This window comes from Ammospiza caudacuta, chromosome 3 (assembly GCF_027887145.1).
Source record: "Ammospiza caudacuta isolate bAmmCau1 chromosome 3, bAmmCau1.pri, whole genome shotgun sequence".
Classification (NCBI taxonomy): Eukaryota; Metazoa; Chordata; class Aves; order Passeriformes; family Passerellidae; genus Ammospiza; species Ammospiza caudacuta.
The window spans coordinates 26150178-26175298 of record NC_080595.1 but is presented as its reverse complement, the minus strand read 5'-3'; the positions used below and the strand labels follow the sequence as shown (position 1 = coordinate 26175298).

General features: G+C 40.5%; 1 protein-coding gene across 1 annotated transcript in view; it reads right to left on the bottom strand.

Moving 5' to 3' along the window:
- Positions 1 to 1315: 1315 nt before the first annotated feature.
- LPGAT1 (lysophosphatidylglycerol acyltransferase 1) overlaps positions 1316 to 25121 on the bottom strand; it is a 60209-nt gene continuing 36403 nt past the window's right edge. The window contains exons 6-8 of the mRNA XM_058800939.1: positions 16725 to 16851; positions 9365 to 9471; positions 1316 to 5911 (exon numbers count right to left, since the gene is read on the bottom strand). Coding sequence (XP_058656922.1) covers positions 5760 to 5911; positions 9365 to 9471; positions 16725 to 16851 — 386 coding nt within the window. The 3' untranslated portion in view covers positions 1316 to 5759. The remainder of the gene's footprint in view (positions 5912 to 9364; positions 9472 to 16724; positions 16852 to 25121) is intronic.

Below are 25121 nucleotides of genomic sequence, written 5' to 3'. Positions count from 1 at the left end.
TTTATCTGATCAGCATGTCATGATATGGTCACAACTCATACAGCTGACATTCTTATAGCCAAGAGGGATGTTTTTTCTTTTTAAAAATACATTTTTCTTTCCAGCAGGAAGGATTTTTTAAAAACAAACATTTCATACTAGGCAGGAATTAAAAACAATGGCTTTTTCAATATGACAACACGGCTGGTAAGCACTGGATACCCCACCAGTGTCTTAATATTCAGATTTCAAGTTTTCCCTCCCACTCCCCAGTTTCCCCCACCCCACACAGAAAAACACCACACAGAAAAACAAGACAAAACCCAGATGGGAAACAAAGAGGTAGACATCACTACAACTATGGCGCTGTTTGGAAATTGTGCGAGATGTCTCACGGTGCTCCAAGGAGCTCCTTTTCCCTTCATCAGACATTGCAGAACTGGGCCCCAGCACTGAACTCCAGAGGTGCCAGGGCTGCAGAATGGGTGGGGCTGTCCCACCTGGCATTGCTCTGCCCAGCTGGAGTTGCTTAAAATCAGATCCCTCTTTGAAACTACGGATCTCACAATGACAACAGCCTCTCCCCAACAAGGCTGGAGTCACATCCTTCTAGGAGGCAAACGAGGCTCAAGGGGGCTCAGGTTCTGCTCTTGGCATGCCCTCAGCTCTCAGAAACTTTAAGAAGACTCATGGCTACAGTGACTTCCAGAGGAACTCTGCAGCTGGGCACTGGCACAGCTTCTAGCGGGTGCTGCAGTGAGTGAGGGCTGCAGAAGCTGCTGGCCCCTCTCTTCCCTAGTGCTCCACTCCTCCTCTTGCCACCTCTGGCACTGAAACATCTGTCTCTGTGTCCTTCCTAATGAGCAATGTTATCAGTCCCAAATTAACACTGCAGCTGTACAGTGAACCAAAGAGTTATTTTACTATTTGTTGTGTTTATAGTAAGCACAGTAAAAATTGTGTATCCATTAGTTAAAAGCACAATAAATACAACCATCAAAGAAAATCTTCTCATCTATTAAGGATCAGAAGCACATGAAATAGTCTTGAAAAAAAATCAACTGTATTTTTGCCACAGCAAAAAACCCAAAACAAAAAACAAACAAAAAAACCCCCAAAACAAACAAAAAACCAAAAAACCAAACAAAAAACTCTCCACAACAACAAAACTCAAAAAAACCAAAACAAAAAGCCAAAAAACCCCCAAACCCCCCCCCGCAAAAAACCCCAAAACTCCCAAAAACAAACAAATAAAAACCAAACAAACAAAAAACCAAAACAAGAAAAAAACCAAACCAAAATGAAACAAAAAAAAAAAAAAAAAACCCCAGCCCAGGGAAAAGAAAGAGAAATGCTGCTTCTGGTATCTTTATACATTTCTGAAAGACATCTTGGCTACTGGAAAGATTTTATAAAAAAATACCCAATGAAATAAATTCAGTAAAATAATTCCAAACATCACCAGCCCTTTGCAAAACCATTGACAGTCACTCCAGGTTTCCACATTTTATCACACGAAACAAAAATGCAGGTAACAGAGAAGGGAAGGAGAAAACTGGAGGTGAAGATAACTGCTATAAAAAAACCCCTTTTCATCATACAGTATGAACATCATGGTGGAGTAATTTTAAGTAACTAGCTCATTTTAATAGGACAGTTGTTCAGTGAATAATTACTTCATTATCTCATGATAAAATAAAAGGTCTAACTTTAAAATGCATAAAGTCCTTCCAATGACGACTTCTATCACAGCCAGGCAGTCTACAGCTCTTACAGAAAAAGCAGAGCTGCTCAGAAGCATTTCTAATGTATGCAGACATTTTGAACCAGAGTATAGTTTCCATTTTGCTCTTCATCTATTTTTTAAAAGAAGTGTAAAAACTATCAAGTATGCAATTTTGCAAAATAACCCTTTATTTCATATGGCTCCATTATTTCCAAAAAATACAGAACCCCAGATGTATAACTATTTTGTGTGATTGTATCAGATCACCACAAAATCTTCAGCTGACTGTCAAGAGAATGTATCCAAGCCTGGGCTCGTGGTTTGGAAATCCCAGTTTTAGGTACCTTTGGTCCCAAAATTTACGTCAAGGCAAAGCGGAGCAGTTGAATCCTGTCACACACAGTGATCGGTATCTGTTATTATCTTGTACAAACAGGTGAGAAAAGTTAACAGCACTTTATGGCAGTGTCACACAAAGAAAAGTTCTACCAACTGCAAGCCAAGTGAACAAGAACAGTACACAGTGATCGCTTTATTTTTACTGCAAGAAGATGCACCTTATTTGCGACGTGGGGGAGGAGGGAGATGGAAGCTTTTCATTTTCCAGGAAATCAAGGTAAACTGAAATTTCACTTTTCAACATCTGGTGATATCAACTTTAAAAAAGGAAAAAAAAGAAGAAAAAGGAAACACAACTGTGGCAAGATTCAACAGAACCACACATGGAACCCAAGTGAGACTGAAATGATGGCGCACTCACCCCAGGGCACTGAGGAAACTGCTTGGTGTGGATGGACAGGTGCTCTTCACATCATGGGATTCACAGAGCAGCAAAGCTAAACCATGAGGACTGACACAACTTCAACTCTAACAACTTCTTTATGAACAATTAAACATAGAAACGTGGAGATATTTCGTGGGCAACCCTAGCAGAGAACCATCTTTATTCTTATTATCTGCAATGCACTCAAATCGCTCTGTTCTCACTTCTGTGTGCAACAGCTTTCAGTTGGAATTTTTTCTGTGAATTTTTCATTTTTGATAATTTTACACATTTTTCCATTATTTTTCCCCTAATATAAATTCAATGTGATATTAATTTGTGATCAACTGTACAGTTCATTCATGTTTGTGGCAAAACACATTTTGAACTCTCCAGAGGAGGCAACCCATGGATGGTGCAGCAAAATGCCCAAACTGCAGCAGACAGAAATTTGTGTTTTACAGACTCACCTGCTAAGCTCCAGACAGTCTGGACCAGCACGGTATTTTTAGCACTGAATTTCCTACATATTGTATCCATTTTACATTCTTCCCTTCATAGCAAAACTTATTTTATCCAATTTATTATCTTTCATGAAGCAGCATCCAGGATCATGCTGGGGGGCTCCTCTGGTGTTGCTTTCCCACAGTTTCATTCCGGTGTCACCCACAACTTGGCTGTACAGAGCTGTGGTGTCAGGCGCTCTTCACAATTCCCAGTGCAGGCATGAGAGAAGCCTGGGACTGACACTGTTTCCACATCCTACTGAAACAACAACCAGTGCTTGGAAACAAACCTCTTGTAAGAGTAAGAACTACAGAGGAACAAAGTGAAAATGAACAGGACCAGATCAATCAAACGCTTGTCTGAAACATGACTGCGCAGTGCTAATTTCTTGAGGCAGCACGTGAACACTTGCTATTGACTGCAACCCACTGGGAAAATAAAAATACTGCATTTGACAAAACAAGATGCTCTTACATGGAGTTCACAGGGTCTATAAGGAACAATCTCCTGATGGGAGTAACTGCTGTGCATTCTGCTTATATAAACTTCCCTTTTTGCATCAGTCCAGTCTGTCCTAGCTCAAAATAAAATGAGCTGTACTCAGGGCATCTCTGTGGCTCTGATCGAACTACATGGGGGAGGATAGCTAGTGAGTAGCTTGCCACCTGCCTTTTGGAGTTGAGTCAGTCCCATGGGCAGCAGAAATAACCACTTACACACAGCAGTGCTGGGCTGCCCCAACACCCCCCTGTCAAATGGCAGATTAAATACATTCATTCCATCAGCTGAACTTCAGCAAGAACAACATGAAACAACAAAACTCCACAGACTCCCTTCCCTATCATGGCACAGCTACCTCTTTTTAATGGTTACACCAGAATTCAGGTGCAGAGATGGTATTTATAAACAGCATCCTGCCTCAAACATGAAGCTATTGGTAACCACTGTACTTTTCCTCCAGCCTCCTGTGGAGTCAGGCAGGGAACACACACTTCAGGGGACCTCACTGTGGTGTCATTTTGCATCCATCCCCACTGATCAACCACTGCTGCATGGGGAGGGGCAGGGACGGCATATCTGACAAAGTATTTTTCCACAAAGCCAGGGGAAATTGGCACTGCCTCGTGTTTTGGTATGCTCTTTGCCCCCCCCACAGAAAGAGAACACTGGCAAGGTTTTGTATTCTGCACACCACCTCCTGTGATTCATGTAGCAGCAGAGGGAGACAGAAGGGGAATCAATATTGCTAGCTCAGAGCCAAAACTACTGAGGGCTTACTTTGTTCTCAACAAAATTACTCTGTAGAAGGCAGCAGGCCAACATCTGAAGTTCTGGCTACCCTGCCTGTATTTAGAGAGATTAGTTTTATTTTAGGAACCGTTCTCGCAAATCTGTGCATAATCACATAAACACAATGCCAACCAGACCTGCCAGAAGTAAGGCTGTACATCACTGACATCCTTTCAAAAGGATCCTGCACTACACATCTGAAAGTGTCCTCTGTTCCCATCTGCCCTTCAGTTCAACCCCTCCTTATTCCAGTAAGATTTTAGTGGTGAGCTAATTAATACTGCCTTCCATGTAGTTATTCAGAATATTTACCATACTTATTTTTTCAGTAGTATCTTTCTACAGATTTATGATAGCAATTTTACCTATTTTTTTCTTTTTATGAAACTAGTTTTTCTTCTATTTCTCCTTAGCAAAACATTAAGATGGTTGGCATTTAATTATTGAAACTCTCCCACAAGTATATTTAGCACTGTTGCAACTAGCGGGGAGAAAAAGGCCTCTATAAACCACTCCAAGGTCACCTTGGTTGGACTGCAGTATACAAAATACAAATGTGGCTAAAAATCACCAGCAGCACCAGCAGACCTTCAGAAACAGCTAGAATTGCTCTGCCTTCCAATGTGTGACAAACAAAGCTTCCCTCTGTTCCCTACGTTTTATGTCTTTCCTTCACTGACTTTTCACCTTGGAAAGTGCATTTTCAAAACTGGTGGTGACGGTTTAGCTGCATTCTGAGCAAAAAGGGAATTGAACTGAGTGACTTTGTATTTTCCAAGTTTCCCTATAACACGAGACACTGGTAGCACATGGAACTCGGAGGGCTGATGGCAAGACCACAGCAGGGATGGGCTGATTCATCCCACGTGGACAGCTTTTAATCACACCGTGATGCTGCAATGCTTGTGTGAGGACCAGGGCCTCAGAGGACAGACCTGACACCAGATCTTATTTGGGTGTTGGGCTCAGATCGATGTGTCTGCTACAACAACTGCTGACTGCGTAGCCACAAGGACACCTCCACAGCTCTGCTGAGGATTTTGACTCCAGCACAATGAGCTGCAGTAAAGTACACGTTGTGCAAATGAGGAATCTCTACCACACCAATGCTGTACACACTACTGAAGAGACAAGTTGCTGAATTTTCTGAGCTCTAACTACAATGCCAAGAAATACTTGTGGTGACAAAGCTTTCTTGTCACAGACATTCTTCTACGGTGGTTGTACGATTGCACCTTTTGTCCAAATGCTGAATTTGCTTAAGTGTGGGTGAGAGTATACATTTTTAAAAATACAGACAATTCTTAAAATAATACATCATCAGGTCACTATGTTACTGATCTTCACTTTTAGTGGAGTTTAAAATTCCCCCAGAGAGGTAAAAGTCCATCCAGTATTTTCCTTTACTCTTGAATATTCACATTTGCACATACAACATGATACTCATTTGCAAGAGCCTGGATTCCCATTGTGTCCTCAGGTCCCATTCCACTTTTAAAATAGGCAATGGTACAAATACTGAAAGAGGCAGTACCACATCCCTCCTGACAAAAATGCAAATGATTGTATGGCAACCAGCCACAGGTTACTGAGGGTCATCTCCCGAGAAATCGCTTTTGTCTGACCCTGGGGTGGTGGAAAAGCTCCTGCAAGAGAAAAGAAAACACATTTAATGCTTTGCCCAGGGATGACAGCCTTAATGCACTTTATAGCTTCTCTACTGCTTGTCCCAGCCATGGTGCCCACACACAATTAACTGGGTACTGCTCTATGCTCTAATGCCATCAAATTTATGAAAGATTCTCCAGAAGCCTTCAAGAAAATAAAAAACCCCAAACCAAAACACAATCCCTTAATTAATAAGAGTAATTTTCATTTCCTTATAAACTGTAAGCATAAACCTGAAAGCATTCCTTAGAAGCTGCTATCACTGTACTACAACCTTTGCAGAGAAATCCAACTGTCAACTAAGTTTTGTGTTATTTTTGAAGTTCTATTAGTACCTCCATGATCAAATTGAATGGATTCCATATTAAACTCTACAGCTGTTTGGTGGTGATGCTGTATACTGTGAAGAAGCAACACACATATGTTCTTGAGGTTCCTCTTGAAAATGTAAATACACACACAACACCCTCTTCTTTAAAGAACGGCTCCCATATATTGTTTGAACACTCAGCCATACTGACTAAGGAAACATTATCATTTGCCATAGAGCTTTCCAGAAATTCTTTACTGAAATCCTTGCTTAGATGGGAAAGACTGGAAGAGATTCATCTGACAATAAAATTTGTTTTTTCCATACTTTGACTTTTTCTCACTTGCAACACTAAATTAAATGTGCCTGAATACATCAGAGCTTTATGACTGTAAGCAAACTATCTGCATATATTTACATCAGCATATTAAATCATCTGTGTTACATTGTACTCAGATGCACAAAGACTTGATGACACAAAGTACTTTTATTGCTGTTAATCCCGAACAGGGGATAGAAAACTCTGAATTACACCAGAGAAGATGATGTACTTGCTGCAGCATTATGGAGTCTCAGCTTCCCTAAGAAGAAAATGAAATTAATGATTCAAAGAGTAAAGATGCAGCAATGTCAATTTTTAATCTTGGGAACCACACAATTTGGGCAATTAGATACCATCAGCAGCTTATCTCTGTGCTTCACATTTGCAATCACTGGAGGAACTGCAATCAAGCATTTGAGACAAAGCTTTTCTTCCTGCATGAATGCTCTTAATTAAAAAAAAAAAAAAAGTAAACAAGGAAAAAGCCTAAAAACATCCTTGGTGAGTCCCATCCACCTCTCCCTGACAGGTATTTCACACTTGGGCAGATTTGCTACATCATTATTCCCCAGTAACTCACAGCTAAGCTTCTTTCTATCTGTCCACTCTAGGCTAGATTTGTTCTTCCATGGCCCATTTGTTTTTCTGTACCAACACTGACCTCTGCTTTAAATACCTTTTCTTTTTCCCTGGTAGGTACAGAGAGCTGTCTCCCCCTCTCCCTCCCAAGGCAGCTCTGCCCCTTCCCTTTCCCAGCTGAGACAAGCCAAGTACTTTTAGCTGTCCTTCACAGAAACTACTCCTCCTTCCCTTAATCTCAGCTCTGATTAGCTGTCCCTCTTCCCAGTTCCATTTATATTCCTTGACAGGGAGAATGGACAGCATGCAGATTTCCAGAAGAGGTTTCCAATCTGGCACAACAAGGAGTGTTTCCATAGCATTAGGGAAGCCATTCCTTACTCTTTTCATCACCTCACACCACTTGGCTTCTGAGCACAGGGAATGAGGAGCACAATGATTTCAGTACACCATCACTTTTCCAACTGCTCCTAGCCTATGGTTGGGTTTTTTTCCTTAATTGGTCCCCAAGGGTTTTCGTCCTGCTAAATGAAATCTCACTTGTGTTACTGCAGGCTTCAAGGTTGTCTTGCTGAAGAGTTCAGAGAAATCAAGAACTTGCCAATACAAGTTTTCCACTAACTGCCTAAAACAGGAGTCTGTTACTGCAGCTATTAACTTGAAATGGTTCTAATTTTATAAATGAAATGTGCAAAATGCACCTGTAAAAAATTATGGGATTAGCTTAATGTCAAATTGTAGGCATACTTTTTCTTTTGGTTTGGATTTCCAGAGGTCTAATATTACAGATGATTTAAGTTCTTGACACTTAAGAGTACAGCAAAATGGAGAAAGGTGCTCTGGGTTTTGTTTCTTTCTCTTCCCAAATAAAAATAAGCCAAGAAATGAATTCTTGGCTTAGTCAATGCAACCTTTTAAAGTTTCACAGAGCATTAAAATGTTACTCCAGCTTTTTGAAGTAAGCTTTATTAAGAGAGAATAGTTCCCAAGCAGTGTGTATTGTAGAATAATATAATGATAACAATAATAATGATTGATTCTAACAGAAACAGCCCTAAGTCTTAAAACCACCCCCTCCTGTGACCATGTGCCAGGTGAGTACAAAGCTGGCTCTTGAGCAGCCTCAGGGACTCCTCTCAGAGTCAACCTCAGGACCTTTCCAAGGGGTTCCCAAAAACTGCAGCAGCACTTTTTCAATAGGCCAACTAAAGCAATGCAAGCAAGTTCTCAAAAAGTATAAATGGCAGTAACTCTAAATTATACTAATTTATGCCTAATAAGGTCCTATGTCACAGCATTTACATTTAAAACGTGTTTATTAATTTATACTGATTGCACTGGCAAATTATTACCAATTATGCTATTTTTGAAGTGCATTTTAATGAATAAACCTGATTATATTAATTATACTCTCAGAAATTCTGGACTAGTTAGATTTTCTGGGTATGACTTATTTCAATAGCATAAAATAATGTCACAAAACCAAGAATTCTTTATAATGTATTTGCTACACATGTATTTTAAAATATATTCACAAAGTTATTTGTGTAATAAAGTCCAATATATACATTTGGATGTGATTTATATAGCAGAGTCTGAACTCTGCCATCAATGGTGGCTGAGTGACAGCAACATTTCATAAAACAGAATACAACTGTGGGTTGTTAAAGAATTCTATTAATCTCTTTAAGCACTTGGATTGATAAATTAGGTACTCAAAACTAAATTAAAGCAGACTTTGCAATAAATCATCTCACAGAAGAAGTATCTTCATTTAACACAGTCACCCAGGAATACTAAACTCAGCTGGTTTGAGACAGTGAACACTTCCCATCAACAACTGTGATGAACAGGGCTGCAAGATCACAGCTCCAGAATGTGAGCCATGTAATTCTCACAGGCCCTTCCAATCATACTTCAATCATGGAGCTTTGCCATGAAGTCCCAGAGCAGCACATTTCACAGCTGAGCTGTGTGTTACTTTTTTGACAGCTCCCAAATGCTACCCGGCTTCTAGTGTTTGCCCAGGTAATTTACCTTTCCTAGATAATTCTTTAATCATACTTTTTGCCACATAAAAAACAGTAATAATAGCAGTAATTGTAATAGCAGTAATTGTATCACACATGTGAAGGAATTACACATTCCTGAACCATTCTGAGATCCTTGTAAGGAAAGCCATTAGCAAAGCACAGTTCTCTCTGCTAGGTAGCATCCTACCTGTTTCATAGAAATGTGTCAAGAGGTTCTCCTTTTCAATGAATCGTTGATACAGCCAGTTTGTGAGAGCTTCAGGCTCTAAAGGTACATCCTTCACTGGAAAAATCCTATCAAAGAAACAAACACAAATTAAACCTAGCAAATGTTTTCTGCATGTGGAGAACAAAACTCTTCTGCCCCAGCCCACCACAAACCAGACAGAACAAGACTTTTATATAAATCTAGCTGCATGATTTGCACTCTCTCCAACTCACAGATCACAGAGGCATGAAGGGTACAAGAGTGGGAAACTCCAGGCTGCCATCCAGAACCACACAGAAGACACTGGCATCAGTCTCCACCAAATGCTGCACTACAGCTTTTGATAAAAACTACTAAGGCACTGGTTTGTTATTTTTTTAACAGAATACCACCACACTATATTATTATTCCCTAAGAAGAATACAAACCAAGGGGAATGAAAGAAATAAAAAAATGAGAAAGTTGATTCACAGCTTTGAAGAAACAATTGAGCAGGCAGAAGCCACATAATGACATCACTAAGTACCAACAGCTCTTCCACATCCCAGAAAACAAGCTCTCTGTGCTTTTCAAAGGATGCTGGCACCTTTCTCTGAAATTCACAAGGCACATTTTACACTGAAAACTGACCCTGTACTCAAATATTGCTGCTCTGTTTTAAAAACACCAATGAGAGAATTGCTAGTGATTTTGTACTTCGGTGGCTTAGACAAACAGACACCCGGAGCAGAATTCACTGGGGTACACACACCCTGAAACTCCCAAATTACCCACCACACCTCACTGGATTATTTCAAAATAGAATTTCCAATCTCACAGTAAGTGTGAAAGCTCCTCAGCAGACCCTCAGTGCCTTTTGATATATACAAGAACTTACACATCCACAGTGCTGTACTGGCAGGACAAGGCAGGAGAGATTTGTGTACCAGGCTAACCTGGAAAATTAACACTCTGAAATGCAAGGCCTTTACTGTAGGTTTCTCTTTCCAGGTGAGCTCCCACTGAGCTTCTCATTTACACCACGCTTCTATTTTCATTAGTGAATTTCCATTTCATTTTCAACACAGTCTTTCTCAACTGACCATACTGCAAAGAATTGGAAGTAACACCACAATCATCTGGGAAGTCTCTGGACAGATATGGGAATTTCAGAATAAGAAAATAAGGCACTTCTGAAGAATGCTTTGTTGCTGTTATAATTTCAACATCTTTGCCAGCTTTGTTCGTTTGTCATCTGTCATTCCTCCTTTCAGTCTGATGCATGGAAGAATAAGCTGGAAGTGGGGGAGTCAAGCAGCAAGCCTTGCTCTAAGGAGTGAATTACAAACCACAGTGCTTTGGCATATAAAGACAACTTCAATATAAGGAGATGAACCACTTTATTTACACACCATGGTATCACCATGAACTCAGCTATCTCTGTAGCCTTTGGAGTAACTCTATCTACACCCTCCTGGCACTGTGGAGCTCTCTATGCTCCAGTAAAGCCAGTCTTGGTAACCAGAAATTAGCAACTGTTATCTCAGATAAAACAGAGTTTGAAGGAAAGTCTTTGCCCAAAGACAAATGTTATGAAATGGCGCTTCAGTAATCAGCTCAAGTATTCAGTTTGCATATTAGGAACAAAGACAAACAATAAAGAACTATTTTATCTTGAAGCCCAGATGCTGTACAGCAGGTTAAAATTAAACCACCTAGCAGCAAGTAAAAAACACACCCACAGAGTAAGAACTATTTTGCTGAGGGCAGAACACTAAGAAAGACTTACTCTGTGTCCCCAAACACAACTGGGCTGCCAAGCACTATTTTTACTCTCTTCTGCCAAGCTGCTGTGAAGAGATAAAAGGCTCAGCAACTGAATATTGTGTTTCACAGAGTATTTCTGAAGGACAGATGCTTGCTTACACAGGTTTTAAGAGGGCTCAAAACTAAGAGAACGTGTGTTGCCTCAGGACAGAAGTGCAGGGTTACCTGGCTTCACATGCAGTCTCCATTGTAGACTGTTAAGATGTTCCTCACCTCTGCCTTCATTTCTCCCTGACCTAATGGGTAACAACTCTGTTTTGTCAAGAAGACTCCTCCTAATCTGGAAACATCACAGGATCTTGCAAGATACCTGCTACAACAATTTCTGAGCTGGCAGTTTAATGGAGCAGTGCAGTAGCACAGGTGATAGCAGCTCTGTGAGAGACTAATGGAAGCACTGCACACCAATTCCCTGCTTGAATCCATCCAGGCTCTTGTGTGGATCAATAATGCTACCAGAATGCTTCAATCTCTGGAGATAAACTCTGCTGCTCTGAAGTCTGAGAAGCAGCCACTGCTACACCCAGACTGAACAAACATTAACAGACTGAAAAACAACTTGTTTTCCAGTAATGCTACACTGGCTGCCACACTCAGCAATGGTAAGTGCTGGTGTATTTAGAAGCATTTTCAAATGTATTTTTAGATTATCCAGAGTTATTTTTACCAGCAGAACATTCTTACTAATGACTGATCTAAATTAGAGATTAAATATTAAAAAAAAAATCCTCAAACTCTGGAAAGAAGCCCTTTCTGTACTTGATAAGGCAAAGTTAAACCCTCCTATATTTAACCTAAACATACTGCTAATGCCATGGTTCTCTGCCCATCAGATGGCTCAGCTGGCATCTGTGTCTTACAAGAACACTCTCTTGAAGGAGACTGGGTTCAGGAAGGTGAGTGAGCAAGTCTACTGTTACAGAACTCCCCACACAGGCAATCCAAAAGAACAGCAGAGAGCCACTGCTCTGACAGGAGCTGGCATCTGCCAGGTCCAGCGTTAAAAGATGCAGAAGAAAGTTCCCTATTTTCAGTGAGATAGGGAAACAGGTGTCCATGTGGTCAGGCATGAGCATCAGCTTGGCTCCACCCCACCTCTGGGTATGCAGGATCAGGAATGCCATTGGAAGCAAACAGCTTGCTTATCTCCTCAGGGGAATAAAATATCATTGCACAGAACTGCCAAGGCAAGGAATAACATCAACATGTAACATCTGGAGCTCCTGGAGTCTCTGGGGCACTTGGATCTTTCTAGCTTTTGGGTAAAACTAACTTCACATTCATTAAAATAAGAGCATCTTTATTCCTGGTGTGGCAAACAAGGAATTTAATAGGACTGGATAAGAACTTGACCAGAAAATTCAAGCAGAATGGAAATACCTTTTTTTGCTCCTCATCACAGGAACAGCTGATTTTCTGTCCCCAGGAAAAGTGGGGAAGGGGCTAAAAGCAGTGGCAGCATAGGCTGCACCCTGGGAAGTGAAAAGTGGTGGTGGAAATAAAGACACATTTCAATGGGAATCTGCAAAGAATCTTCTTCCAGTAAGCATCACCCGGCAGCTGGAGGTGGCAGCAGCTGCAGGGACAGAGTGGGTACCTGACTGAGGGATGGCCACTTCTTAAACTGCTACACACATTTGTGTCCATGTCCCAAACCAGATTCTATTACAATAAATGACAGTCCAGGAAAAAAAAAGGATTTTAAAAACCAGGAGATCTAACTGCCAAAGACATGCTGGTATATGTGAGAATTGTGGAGAATTAGCTACTGATAGGCTGTTTCTCAGAAGACACCAAAGGATTTTTAGAAATATTTAGAAATATTTATAAGTTTTATCTTATCTATCTTAAGAGATAAGATAAAACTTATCTCTTTTAAGTTGTTCTTACCGGAGAAACAACCTCTGATTCTGTATTTAAATTCTGAAATTCATGGCTACCACTTTAACTACTAACTGCCTTTTATCACCTGTCCTACCCTGAATTGAAGTCCTGTATTACTTGCTACTCCATACAAGTATGATATTATTTGCTGCTTCAATGGCTCTAAATAAACCCAGGACAGTGGAGGCTGTTGGTAGATGTCAGGCATGACCAAAAATAAGTTACTTGCGTATAAAAGTGCATGAAAATACACTGCCAAACGGGATGCCCTTCTGCAACATTCATTCAGCAACCACAATGCACTTCATCTTATTTATAGCTCGGAGCCTGGCTTATTTCAATAGCTCTGTATCAATGCAGACACAAAAATAGAACTTGCTCAGCAGCTGACAGCTTGTTTCAGCAGTGGCACAGCACAAAGGCTGGCAGGGGAGGAAAGGGGACAGAGTGGAGCAGCGTGTGTGACTGCCATGCACGGCCAGCCCTGCGTCACAGCTGACTCAGGCTGGCTCTGACGTCAGGGCTGCGGCACACAGCCACTGTCACACAGCCCAGACGTGGCATGGGAGCAGCCAAGGGCACCACCCTGCAGGAAACCAAGGCAAAAAAACCATCCCTGACCGAGGGGACGCTGAGCACTGAGCCAGCTTCACAGCCAGGGGGTTTATATTTGCAGGTCTCAGGTTCTGCCAACAGAACTGCAGCACACAAGAAATCACTGCTGGAGAAAGCTGGTGTTCAGCTAAGAAACACCAAACCAATCAAACTAAACAAGTGCCTGGTGTGAAATGAAAAGAAATAAAGCCCAAACTCGACTCATGGCACAGAAATGGTGGGAGCTGAGAAGGGCAGCCAGTCCGTGGCCTCGCTACATGGTCACCAAAGCACTCAGCTTATTTCTGCTGAGAGCAATTGCAGTGAGCCGGGATTTACAGGCAACACACAGCACACAAGGACCCAAGCATAAACCTAAACTCTGTGAGAAGAGCAAACAAACGTTTCCAACAGACTCATTACAAGGCAGGTCTTACAGTGATGCCTCTAGTTTGACATGCTTTGCATGCATTGACATCTCCCACAAAAATCTCAGTGCCATTTGGCCTGGAGGAAGTTCATTAGATATTTTCTTGAGTATTTTAGAGAGCAAACTGAGTTTTGCAGCACTTTCCAGTAAGTTATGAGAAAAGTCAGTCAGGGTCAAAAAGCTATTCAATAGATGGGTAAAGTTCTCACACCTTGTGTTGTTAGATCCAAAATGGTAACTGTTCTTTTTTCTAGGGAGGTTTCTTTTGACATTCTGAGGAAAATCAGGCCACAGCTTAGTCTAATTATGAACTTCTGAAAATTGTGTCATTTGTACTGAAAATTGAAGTTTGAAAAGCAAGGTTCAACTCATTATCAAAACTGAGCTTTCAAAAAAAAAAAAAAAAAGATTATTGGATTAAACCAAGCCTTCTCTGCCCTTTCCACCAGACAGAAAAGCACCTAAAAATTATAACATAAGGCTCCTTGCTGTGTTCTTTTCTGCTGCTCCCTGAGCAGGATGAAAAAGAAGTAATCCTGCAGCAAAGGCCCAGGCTAGGAGAAAAGGCAACCACCAGATTTTACAGTCTGTAAAGCAGAAAGAGACAGGTGGTGATCCAGGGGCACAGCAGAAGGGACTGACTGAGCCACCAGAACAAAAGCAGCTCTGCAGTCTCTTCTGCTCCAGTTGGAGTGGCACAGAAAATGCTCCTTTTTTCCCCACTGCTGTCAGACATCAATACCTCACTCTGGACTACTCTAAAAGGGAATAAGCATGTTTAAATCCTGATTCTTCTTCCATACAACACAGATGGCATTTGGACAAAACTATTCTTCACTTTTTCCAAAGGGGTGCTTTTTTCCCCGCTATAACTCAGTTACAAGAAACTACATGAGAAACTATTGTGCTCTCTTCCCAGTTATTTCCAAATTACCCTTAAAATTTATTTCAAATGTTATCTCCCAAGACATTCCAAATTACAAAAAATGAGCAAGGTTTTATTTCACTAAATGCAGGAAAGTGTAACACCAGTACAGACAGACTAGATGTACATTTAAAGAAAATTTCAGAGGACATCCATGTGCCCACCTGCACCCACCTCAGAGTGCAGGGGCCATGTGCCCCAAGAACTACCAGGACTGGAGGACAGAATGAGCTCCAGGCAAACCCAAGACATTCTGGGCTCCTTTCAGAGCCGTCACACCCTGTGTTTCGCCAGGGAGAGATACTGCATGGCTTTCCATCTGGGACACACTTCAACTGTTCTTACAGGGTCAGCCATGACAAACAGAGCTTATTAAAAACATACAGAAAGCAGTCAAACAGAGAGGCTTGCCCCTGCCTAACCCAGTGACTTAGACCCTCTGGAAGAAAATAACAAACTTACACTCCAAAAAAAAAATTATATTTTTCTTAGAATTTCAGTACTACAAGAATTTGAACATTCAAGTTCAATGCAAAAAAGGTTGCATCATATTTATGCTTGTGATCAAAGATAGGTCTGAATATACATTTAGAAGCAGGAAATTAATTCAACTTACATTAACTTACTGTTGTTTTCAAAGAATGTATTTTTGGAAATATTTTTCAGAAGAATTCTAAATACATTCAACTTGCAATTATCCCAGAGATCTGAGAGAGTACTAAGGTGACCTGAATAAAGGACAACAGATATAATGCTATCTTACATAAATTAGGGCATAAGTATGTTCACCTTCAGGGAAACTTGGAAGGCAGCTTTCTATAAAAAGTAAGGACAGATTTAAACAGAGCTCCTGTACTCTGCATCACACAACACTGCCACAGCTGTGATGATGGAGAAGGTCATTCCCACTTAAACTGCCACCCAGGGGATCCACACAAGAATACTTGAAAGCTTTCTGTAAAAAAAGCTCTCCAAATCATCAAGAGGGAGTAAGACAAAATAATGTGATTTTGGGATAAAATTCAACACCTTAGTATAGGAAAAGTGTTAAAATACTCATGGAGTGACTTGGAACTCACTGTAAACTAAAAGCAAAATTCAACTTCTCTCCATCAGTTTAGGTCTTGAGACAAAGAACTGCTGAGGAGAAAAGTTTTAATAGTCTCCCATCCCAGCTGTCAATGAGAGTTGTAACTTTTACAAGCTGCTTTTTCCAGTTGCTTTGCTCAACTACTAAAACCATTATTTGAGTGAAAAAATCATTCTCAACTACTAAAATTATTCTTTGAGTGAAAAAGCTGGCATTTCTTTGTCAGAAAGTTAAATAGAATATTTTAATAGGAAATCTGTTTACTTAACAATAGTGATTTTTATTTAGTTGTCATTACTAAAAACAAAATTTTAAAAAGTTGGGTTTAGCAGCACCTTAACACTAAAGATGACCTAGTCTTTAGATATATTTCCCACAACTCTATTCAACCACAGGACATTAGTTCAAAACTTAAATGTCTGTCCTAAGATACAGAATAGCCACTAAACTTAAAAAAAAGAGATTGATTGTGTTTAAATGACATGAGTTGCCCACCTGTATGAGACACAAACACCCACTCCCACTACTCCTGATTTCCCCTATCCTGAAATGCCACAAGGGATTTGTGAATCCTTGAGCTCAGTGCAGGAGGAGCAGCCTCATTTCCCACCTGTAATGTACGTGTGTCACTGCTGGTTGTCGGTAGCCAAGAATCCAGGTCTGGATGTCTATAGGTTCACCTTTGGGATATGCAATGGTTGTATCTATCACCCACTGGAGGCCTTTGGATTTGCTCTCTAGGAACAAAAAAGAAAATTTCACATCACTTATTTGAGAGTTATGCAATTTTTGTATCACTTCATGATGTATGAGGCACAAATAAGACCATCAAAAAATCAAATCCGGATTTCATTACAGGGCACAGAAACACCCTTACAAACTTCAGCTGGACCTAGATTTTATTTCATGGTTACTTCTGTTGTTCTTAGATACTGTGGTACACAGAACAAGTTCACTCACCAGGTTTGAGTACAGTCACAGACATCTTGGCCCCAAGGTCAGGTGCTTCCCCCCATTCACCAAAAGGAAAAATCCCAAAGTAAACATCCAAGCTTCTTGGTCTGCACTTCAAGCACATGTGCACCTGGGCCTTTCTAAAAGATCACTGATGGAACAGCAGCCATTCAGATCCCTCAAAGGCTCTTAAAAATGTGAGTTGCAGGATGAAGAGGAAAAGCATCACTTTCAGGGTGTGCTCAGGGTAAGAAAGCAAGGAACAGAAGCTGGTCAGATTTCACAGTGGGGAAGATACTGCACCCACAAGGTTCCAGGAGAGGCTGACCCATATGCTCATATGCTGCTCAGCTCATTTAGAAACTGGAAAAAGATCAAAGGAGGTGAAAATATTTGCTATTAAGATGAGTAAAGAGAATCAAACCTGTGGGTCCCTTCCAACTAAGAATATTCCATTACTCTATTAAAATCTGAACATAAGTTACAACCACCAACAGTCCAGGTCATAAATCAAGAACCCCTCTCTGGCATGTCTTCAATTCCCAGGTTTGCTAAGAGGAGAGCAGCAGATCTGCAGAGCAAACCAAGAAGGAAGGCCACATTGCCAAGATGGCACTTGGAGTTTAGCCTGTGAATTTTCTCTCTGTTCTGGAGCTGTCCTGTGTTTGAGGTCACATTCTGCCCAGGCCAGCAGAGTAATGCTCACTTACTGCTTGACACACCAGTACAACATGCTCACACCACACCAGGCAGTATCTCTGAGGATTTAAAAAGCTGACTATCACAAACAGCCACCCATGGGCAAGAGCATGTAAGAAGTGTTAGCTTTTAGTACAAAGCACAATACTCTTCAAACCTGCAGCTGAGAAAGCTACAAGAGAAATGTAACAGAGGTTGACAAGAACATTGTCAGCACCAAGAACATGTATGGGGATTGACTGTTCACCATCCTTCCCTATACAAGGACAGACACTCAAAATTCAGCCAAGAGGAAAAGTTTTCATAGAAAACAGAAAAATGATTCACTGTGCAGAGGGGGAAAAAAAATTTTGGGAATCTCTTGTAAAGGGTGTCAAGGATGCCAGGAGCTGGGAACAAGAGGGAACTAAATAACCATGGAGGGTTAACTAACCAGGCAGAAATCCCAACCTGGCTTGGGAAACTCACCACACAGGAAACTGCCAGAAACTTGGAGAATATGTGGGAGAAGTGTGAGGGCTGCTTGCTGTGTTCTCACTCTGTAATCCACCTGGAGTCATGGACAAGATGTTGGGCTAGAGTGTGGCCTTGCCCAGAGTGGCCACTCTGATTTTACAGACCTACCACACACCTGAAGAAATCTGCAGCACTGGGTCTGAGCAGCACCCTGAGCCACAGTTCCTGACTCCAGCTGGAATGTGCATGCAAGGACTGGCTTGTGAGTCTCTACCTGCACTTAATTTCATTTCATTTGCATTTAATTTAATTAAGTGTGAAAATTACAGCAATGCTGTCACATCTATCTATCAATTATTTTAACAAGCAGACAGTGTTTTCTTGCTGTCTGCTCATCAGTGCAGTTGCACTGCTTCATTACAAATGCACTACTCCAACAGGGCTAGACAGCATTTCCTAAAATTTCGATTATGAGTTCTTAGCAGCACACAACATACTATTCCAAAACTTGACCCAGGGCAAGCTGCATAGGTAACACTGAATGTTTCAGCGTTACCTTCTGGAAATACACTGTTTTAGAGCCCTGACAGACACATGAAATGAGAACTGGAGGCTGCAGGCTTGCCAGCATCATGACAGAGTGCTTGTCAAGTCTCTCTTAAGAAAAGCACTAACTACAGAGTGCTTCATTTTAAAAGTAGCAATGAATCAGAGAAGAGCCAATATGAAATTAATATTAAATCAACAGAAGTATTAATTTAGAAACAGATTTTGAAACAAAGTCATTCAAGTTATTATTTTCCCAGATGTAAAGCAAGAATGGATAAAGGCAAGTAAATTGCCAAAGTTAAATTGCCTAAGTGAGTAAGCAACAAAGATCATTAATTGCCTCGAAAAACTGCCAGATGAATATGGGCACATTTTCTAATTATTTACAGTAAAGTGTTTCAAAATAATTTATTCAATATTTAGCTATATTTAAAGCTGTTCTTCCAGTGGATAATGGTTTGCACTTCATTAAGGGAAGACTCCTGCAGTTCTCTGCTGTGCTGATTTCCTACCTTCTGCTTTTGTGGAGAGAGCTGCTGCAGCACTGGATTCTTCAGTCCAGCTCCAAACTCACCTCCAACCCTTGTCAGGGCAGGGTGAGGGAAAAAACCAGACAGCCCCCCAGAAACCCCAGGCCAGGAAAAAAAAGTTCTGAGAGACCTCCATTTAGAGCAAGCAGGTGTTAGTGCAGCTACCTCCACGTGCTCTCAAATCACTGTATTGGTGCATGCTCTGCTTTAAAATAAGCCTTACATAATCATCCAAGATACATGACTGCCAAAAAAACCTACATCACCAAGGATTTAGGAAAATTAATTTTGAAATACATCTTGTAATTTTTTTTGAGGGGAGGGAGGGGTTATACTGTGTTGCAACCTGCTCATAAGCGAGTTTATTTTAAAGCCCAGGAGCTCTGACAGATCCTGAAACTGGAAAAGAAACTGACACAAAACACAAAGGAGTGGTACCTAAATATCTCCAAGGATTCTGTTTTCAGGTGTAAGCAGACCTCTGAGCCAGAATAAACCCTATTATTTCTTAAATGGAGCACATTAACAGGAGCTCAAACCAAAGCCTGCTGCATTAGTTATAACGTGGTGTGAATCTCAGGTCTGGCATTTGCACCTGAGAAATCAGGGAGCTGCACATACCTGTGCTAAAAAACTGCTCTCAGCCAGCTTGCCTTGGCCAACTCAGCCACACCTTCTGACAGCCAAACTCTTCCAACTTTCTGCCTACCATTGAAAGACACTCTTATCTTCCATTTCTAGTACCTGCTGAAAGCCTGAGCAGCCTGGCTGTCAGAGGCCCCAGCAGAAGAAGCTGCTGCACAGACCATACTTCAGCTGATCTCTGCAAGCACTGGATTTTCTGCTGCAGTGTCAGTCTGCTTGTCACTTCCAGCACAAGATACAGATTTTTCAAACTCCTTGAAAATGTTAACAGTCTGATTCTTTTTAAATGCCACATAAATCTTCTGAATATGCCCACAGGCACCTGCCTGCACAGCAGCACCCAAACCCTGCAGCAGTGAGGTACCTTAGTGTGAATGGTACACACTCGTCTTATGAGTGCTAAGACAAAACTGAACAATCAATGGAACAGCAGCTTTCTGGCCTAGACAAAAAAAAATCAAAAGTAAAATTTAAACAGCTTCCTAACTTGTTTGTTGTTTGGGGTTTTGGGCTTTTTTCCAAATCATCAGCAGAGGCAAATCTTCACAACTATTTTCTTCACTGTGGATTCAAAGGTATTAAGTTGCTCCCTATCTACTTAGAAGCAACTCAACATCAGAGTCTTCAAGGCACTCGAGCTGTCATTCTCTGAAATCCTTTCGCAACTTGACTGTCTACAATCACAAATTTATGGGGGTTCAGAGGTCCTCCACATTCCCCCTCTTTGTCCTTCCTGGGGTTGCTGTTTCCTGGGCTCAGCTCATGCTAAACACCAGATCAGACAATGCACAGAGCCCCTCAAACCCACCAGCAGGCTGTCAGTGTTTGCCACTGAGAAAAAGAATAAATCACAGACATATTTCAGCAGGAAAGCTTGCCTCCAGCTGAGCTCTGGATGGTGTCACACTGCCACACTGGATTCAGAGTGGAAGGAATGCACCAGCCAGGTGTGCACCTGAGGACTGCAGCCTGCACTTGGAAAAGAAAGTATTTGTTAGCATTCACCAGTATCCAGGTGTGGTTTCCTGAACACTTGCACCACTCTGAATGCAGCCCAAGAGGCTGCTGGCTCTCCCTGCACAGCAATCTGTTCTTGTAGCTTGTCCCTTGTTCTCTACTTGTCCTTGTGTGATCAGCTGGACCACTGGCCCCAGAATTAACTTTTTTCTCCAAAGATTAACTCTCAGACTGAACATATTACTCATCATTCCAAGATTTTGATGCAACAAACCACCTGGAACAAAACAAGAAGCCTTTTTTTCCAGGGTGAAGAAAAACAACAATCAAAAGCTTTCTCACATGTTATTGAAGTCACGCTCCTCAGGTAACAGTGAATGAAAAAGTTTGATTTTTAAAAAAATCGATTATGTAGTTCAATTTACAACCCTGCAGAAGTGAAAATTTAATTTCTCCAAGAGAATCAGCATCAGAACTGAATGTACTCTGCTGCATTTGAAAACAGTAAGGTAAGATTTCAGTATGGCTCTAACTATAGTAACCTCTTATCAGACAAAAAATTGCTGCATGGTAAAATAAAACAGACTTTAAAAAACACACTAGAGCAAGTTTGATCAAAAATAAGCTCTGGAATGTGCATCTTTGAAGAACAATAGCTCCATACTCCTTTGAATTGTCAGCTTTTGGCATTTAGAACATTTTGATAGTTCTGAAACTCACAAAATCAATTCTTATCAAGTGAAGAAACAATGTATTTGCAACCATGTCAAAGAGTAAGTGTTGTGCTAAAAAAAATTCAAAAAGCTGTAAAATACCCCTGTGAACACACCCCTGGGTCACTACTGGGTAAGGGTGATGATGGCTGCTCATTAAGTGTTTTTACACTGCCCATTTTCTATTCTGCACTAAAACCTTCTGGGATGCAGGGCTGGCCCATCTGTCCCATCTGGAGGCTTTCATCAGACATCAGGAGTACCTTAAACTCTCTTTTCAGGGACAGACATCACTTACCTACATTCTCTGCATTATTCAGCTTCAACAGTGCTCATGCTATCAAATGACTGCACTACCTTTCCTATGTTTTTCCATCCTTCTATTAATTTAGGAATACAATTACAGCATTTTGTTAAACTAAACAAGAGTTTCAAAAGGTAGCAAAAGCAATAAACATTTCAGTAACTTAATTTAGTATTTACCAGCAATAAGTTAAAATTCACTCCAATGAAGATGGTACTTCTTTTAAATATGAAAGAAAACTGTTAAGAAGAAAAAATTAAGACAATAGAGACTTCTTGTTCTGGAAAAGTCCCTGATAAAGAACTGATCACTTTAAGTACAAAAATTATCAAACAGCAATAATTGTCTAGCTCAGGAACATTTCTTCTTCCTGTCACTTTACAGAGGAAGAATCAGCTCCTAAACTGTGAGAAGTTCATTACTAGCATAAAAATAAATTGAAAAGGAGATTAGATATTAAGATCATAATTAAGACTAATGAATTTTTGGGGAGGTTACTGAACCTTGCACTTCTCAACATGAACCCACCTCTACCAAAGGGATGCCATAAATCAGATTAGAGACCTTGGAGCAGGACAGATGATGTAGCACTGAGCTACAATTAGCTCAATTCTTGAACTACAACTTGAAGGCCACAGCTTTGGTGACATGTGACATACAAAAGCCAGCTGGGCTGAGGAGCTGGGCTGTGACACAATCAAACAACTGTATCTGACTTGGTTTGTGTCAAACTGTGATAGCAGGGCACTAAGGACAAACCGCCTTTTATTCTAGTTTCTTTTGTCATCTTTTCTTCTTTCACCCAGTTTTACACATCTCTCCAGCTCAGAAAGTAGAATGGTATCAAATTTACAACAGTATAAAAGCTACAAGGATCATTTAAAATGAATTAAGTACTAATGAAATGTTAGCAGTCAAGAACAGAACTGTGTATCATGACTCAACATTAAAACAGCTACCAAGGAAACTCAACAGGAAGGGGACATAATTTTTGGTGAGGAAAACTCTTAATCTATAAACCAATTGAACTAAAATCATGTGGGAGAGGAAGGTGAATTACCATGAGTATCAATAAAGCTTGGTGGAAACAAAAGGACAGGGAGAATAATAAAAGATGGAGTAGAAAGCTTATTATAGTAAACTGAATAAATTGGCAAGCCAGGACTCCAGGAACACTATTAAGATAGTACAGAGCACAAGAAGTGTTGCGTATGAAAAATGTGTCCAGCAAACCATGAAGCTCAAGTGTGATGCTTCTGATAGAGAAACCCCTTCCCAAGCAAAGGAGAAGAGTTACCATGTACTTTTAAAAGGTTTACAGGCAGTCTCTCTATGGCAGCCCCTGGCAAAGCCTTTACTCTGTGCACTACACCTGGCTCTGGCACCCACAGCTCAGCAAGGGCCACCTGAATAGGAGGGAAGCTTGACTGCACTAACACGGGTGCTTCATGGGATTAAAAAAAGGGAAAAGACAGAAGAGATTAAAAGTAAAGATATTCACTAACTTTGTCAGACTTCTAACTTTATAACATAAACATAGCAATTTATAGAACTATATTTCATTCAACTGAACAAACATTTTCTGACGTGGCAAGAGACCAATAAAAGCATTCAGAAAGCAACAGATCAGAGGAAGACTCTTTTATACAAGATACAATCAAGAACTAATATTTCATACATCTCTGAAAGGGAAGTTTTTACAATCCTGGAAATATTTTTGTGAGCTTAAAAGAGGAGAGGACAAAAAAAATCTCAGTGTCACTATGTATCAAATACTACTTTTTCCTAGCATACAAAATTTACTTTCACTTTTCTTTTTCATCCCTTTTAGTACATTTTCAAGTCCATTACTATGAAAGAGTGACAGCTAAACCCACACATTTCATTCCTATTTCTGTCCAATTATCTTTTCTTGAGTAGGATGGACAATATGGTTCCATTTTATTTCTGAGAGAATTCCTTTATTTTAGTACTCAGTTAGGTCCACTACTATCAAATGCTCATTTCTCTAGAGTCTGAATGATGCCACTCAGAGGGAAAAAAAAGGAAGCCAAGTTCAATGTTCAGCTAAGTTGATAGCAACCTAAGAATAGGGAAATATAAAATTGGTATTTAACAAGCACTTTTGGCCTCCCTCCAGAACCAGACAACTTATAATTAATTTGAGGAAATTCTTACTCTCCATATCTTTTTAAGACAGCAAGAAATAGAACAGGAACAGGCCAATCTTTTCTCCTCAGAAAAACCCAAACTTTTTAACAAGGACCAGGGTATTCAGTTTCTCTTTTAAACCTAAGATATTTTATGACAAGAGCTTTCTTCAGCCTTTCTTTGCTGAATGTAGCCTGACAGGAAACACTCTGGTGCATTCCACAGCTTGATTTTTCATCTCATTTTAAATCCTACCTTCACTTCTCCAAGAACATCATCTCAATTTATTTCCTATGTTGGCAACAATAACTTCAAAACTAAAAACATGGAAGCAATTTCTGTACAAGGGTTCTTGCTAACCCTAAGAGTTGAACTTCAGACAGAAAATAATCCAAAGTCTTTTGCCTATGTGGCTTCATTAGTAATGATCTTTGTTTCAAATTGCTAAATGATTATCAGAATTTGGCTGTGAAACACCAGCCCCACCCATCAATAAGAAACTACCACAACCCCTCAATCCATTGTTTCTTTAATAAGTAACAGAAATCCACAAGGAAATTAGGAAAGATCTAACCCTGCTCTTGAACATGCCAAGAAGTTAATTTTAAAAACCAAGAGACAAAAGCACCATGTCCCTTAACTACAGGCATTATTTATATCCCAACTATACCCGCCCCTACAGCCCAGGCACCCAGAACAATAATGTTGCAGGAATATTCTTATTCCCTCGTAACTGTTCTGACTAGGGATCAGTGACAGTTAACTCCAGAAACAATGGGCACAGGCAACACGAAGATCTGTACAGAACAGAAGGACCTGAACTCAGTGGAAAAGAGTTCAAGAAGAGGAATAATGTATACAGCAGTGGATGCAAAGAAACCCCTAAAGCCTGGAATAAAAATATGAACACAGCTAGCATATTCCAGAAATACTTTTACTATAGTTCCACGCTGTCACAAACCAGTGCAAACCATCAATCTTACCCAAAGGAGTAGATCACCTTCTTGCTCACTCTGGGTGCTTATTCCAGTATCTGCTTCACTCATCAT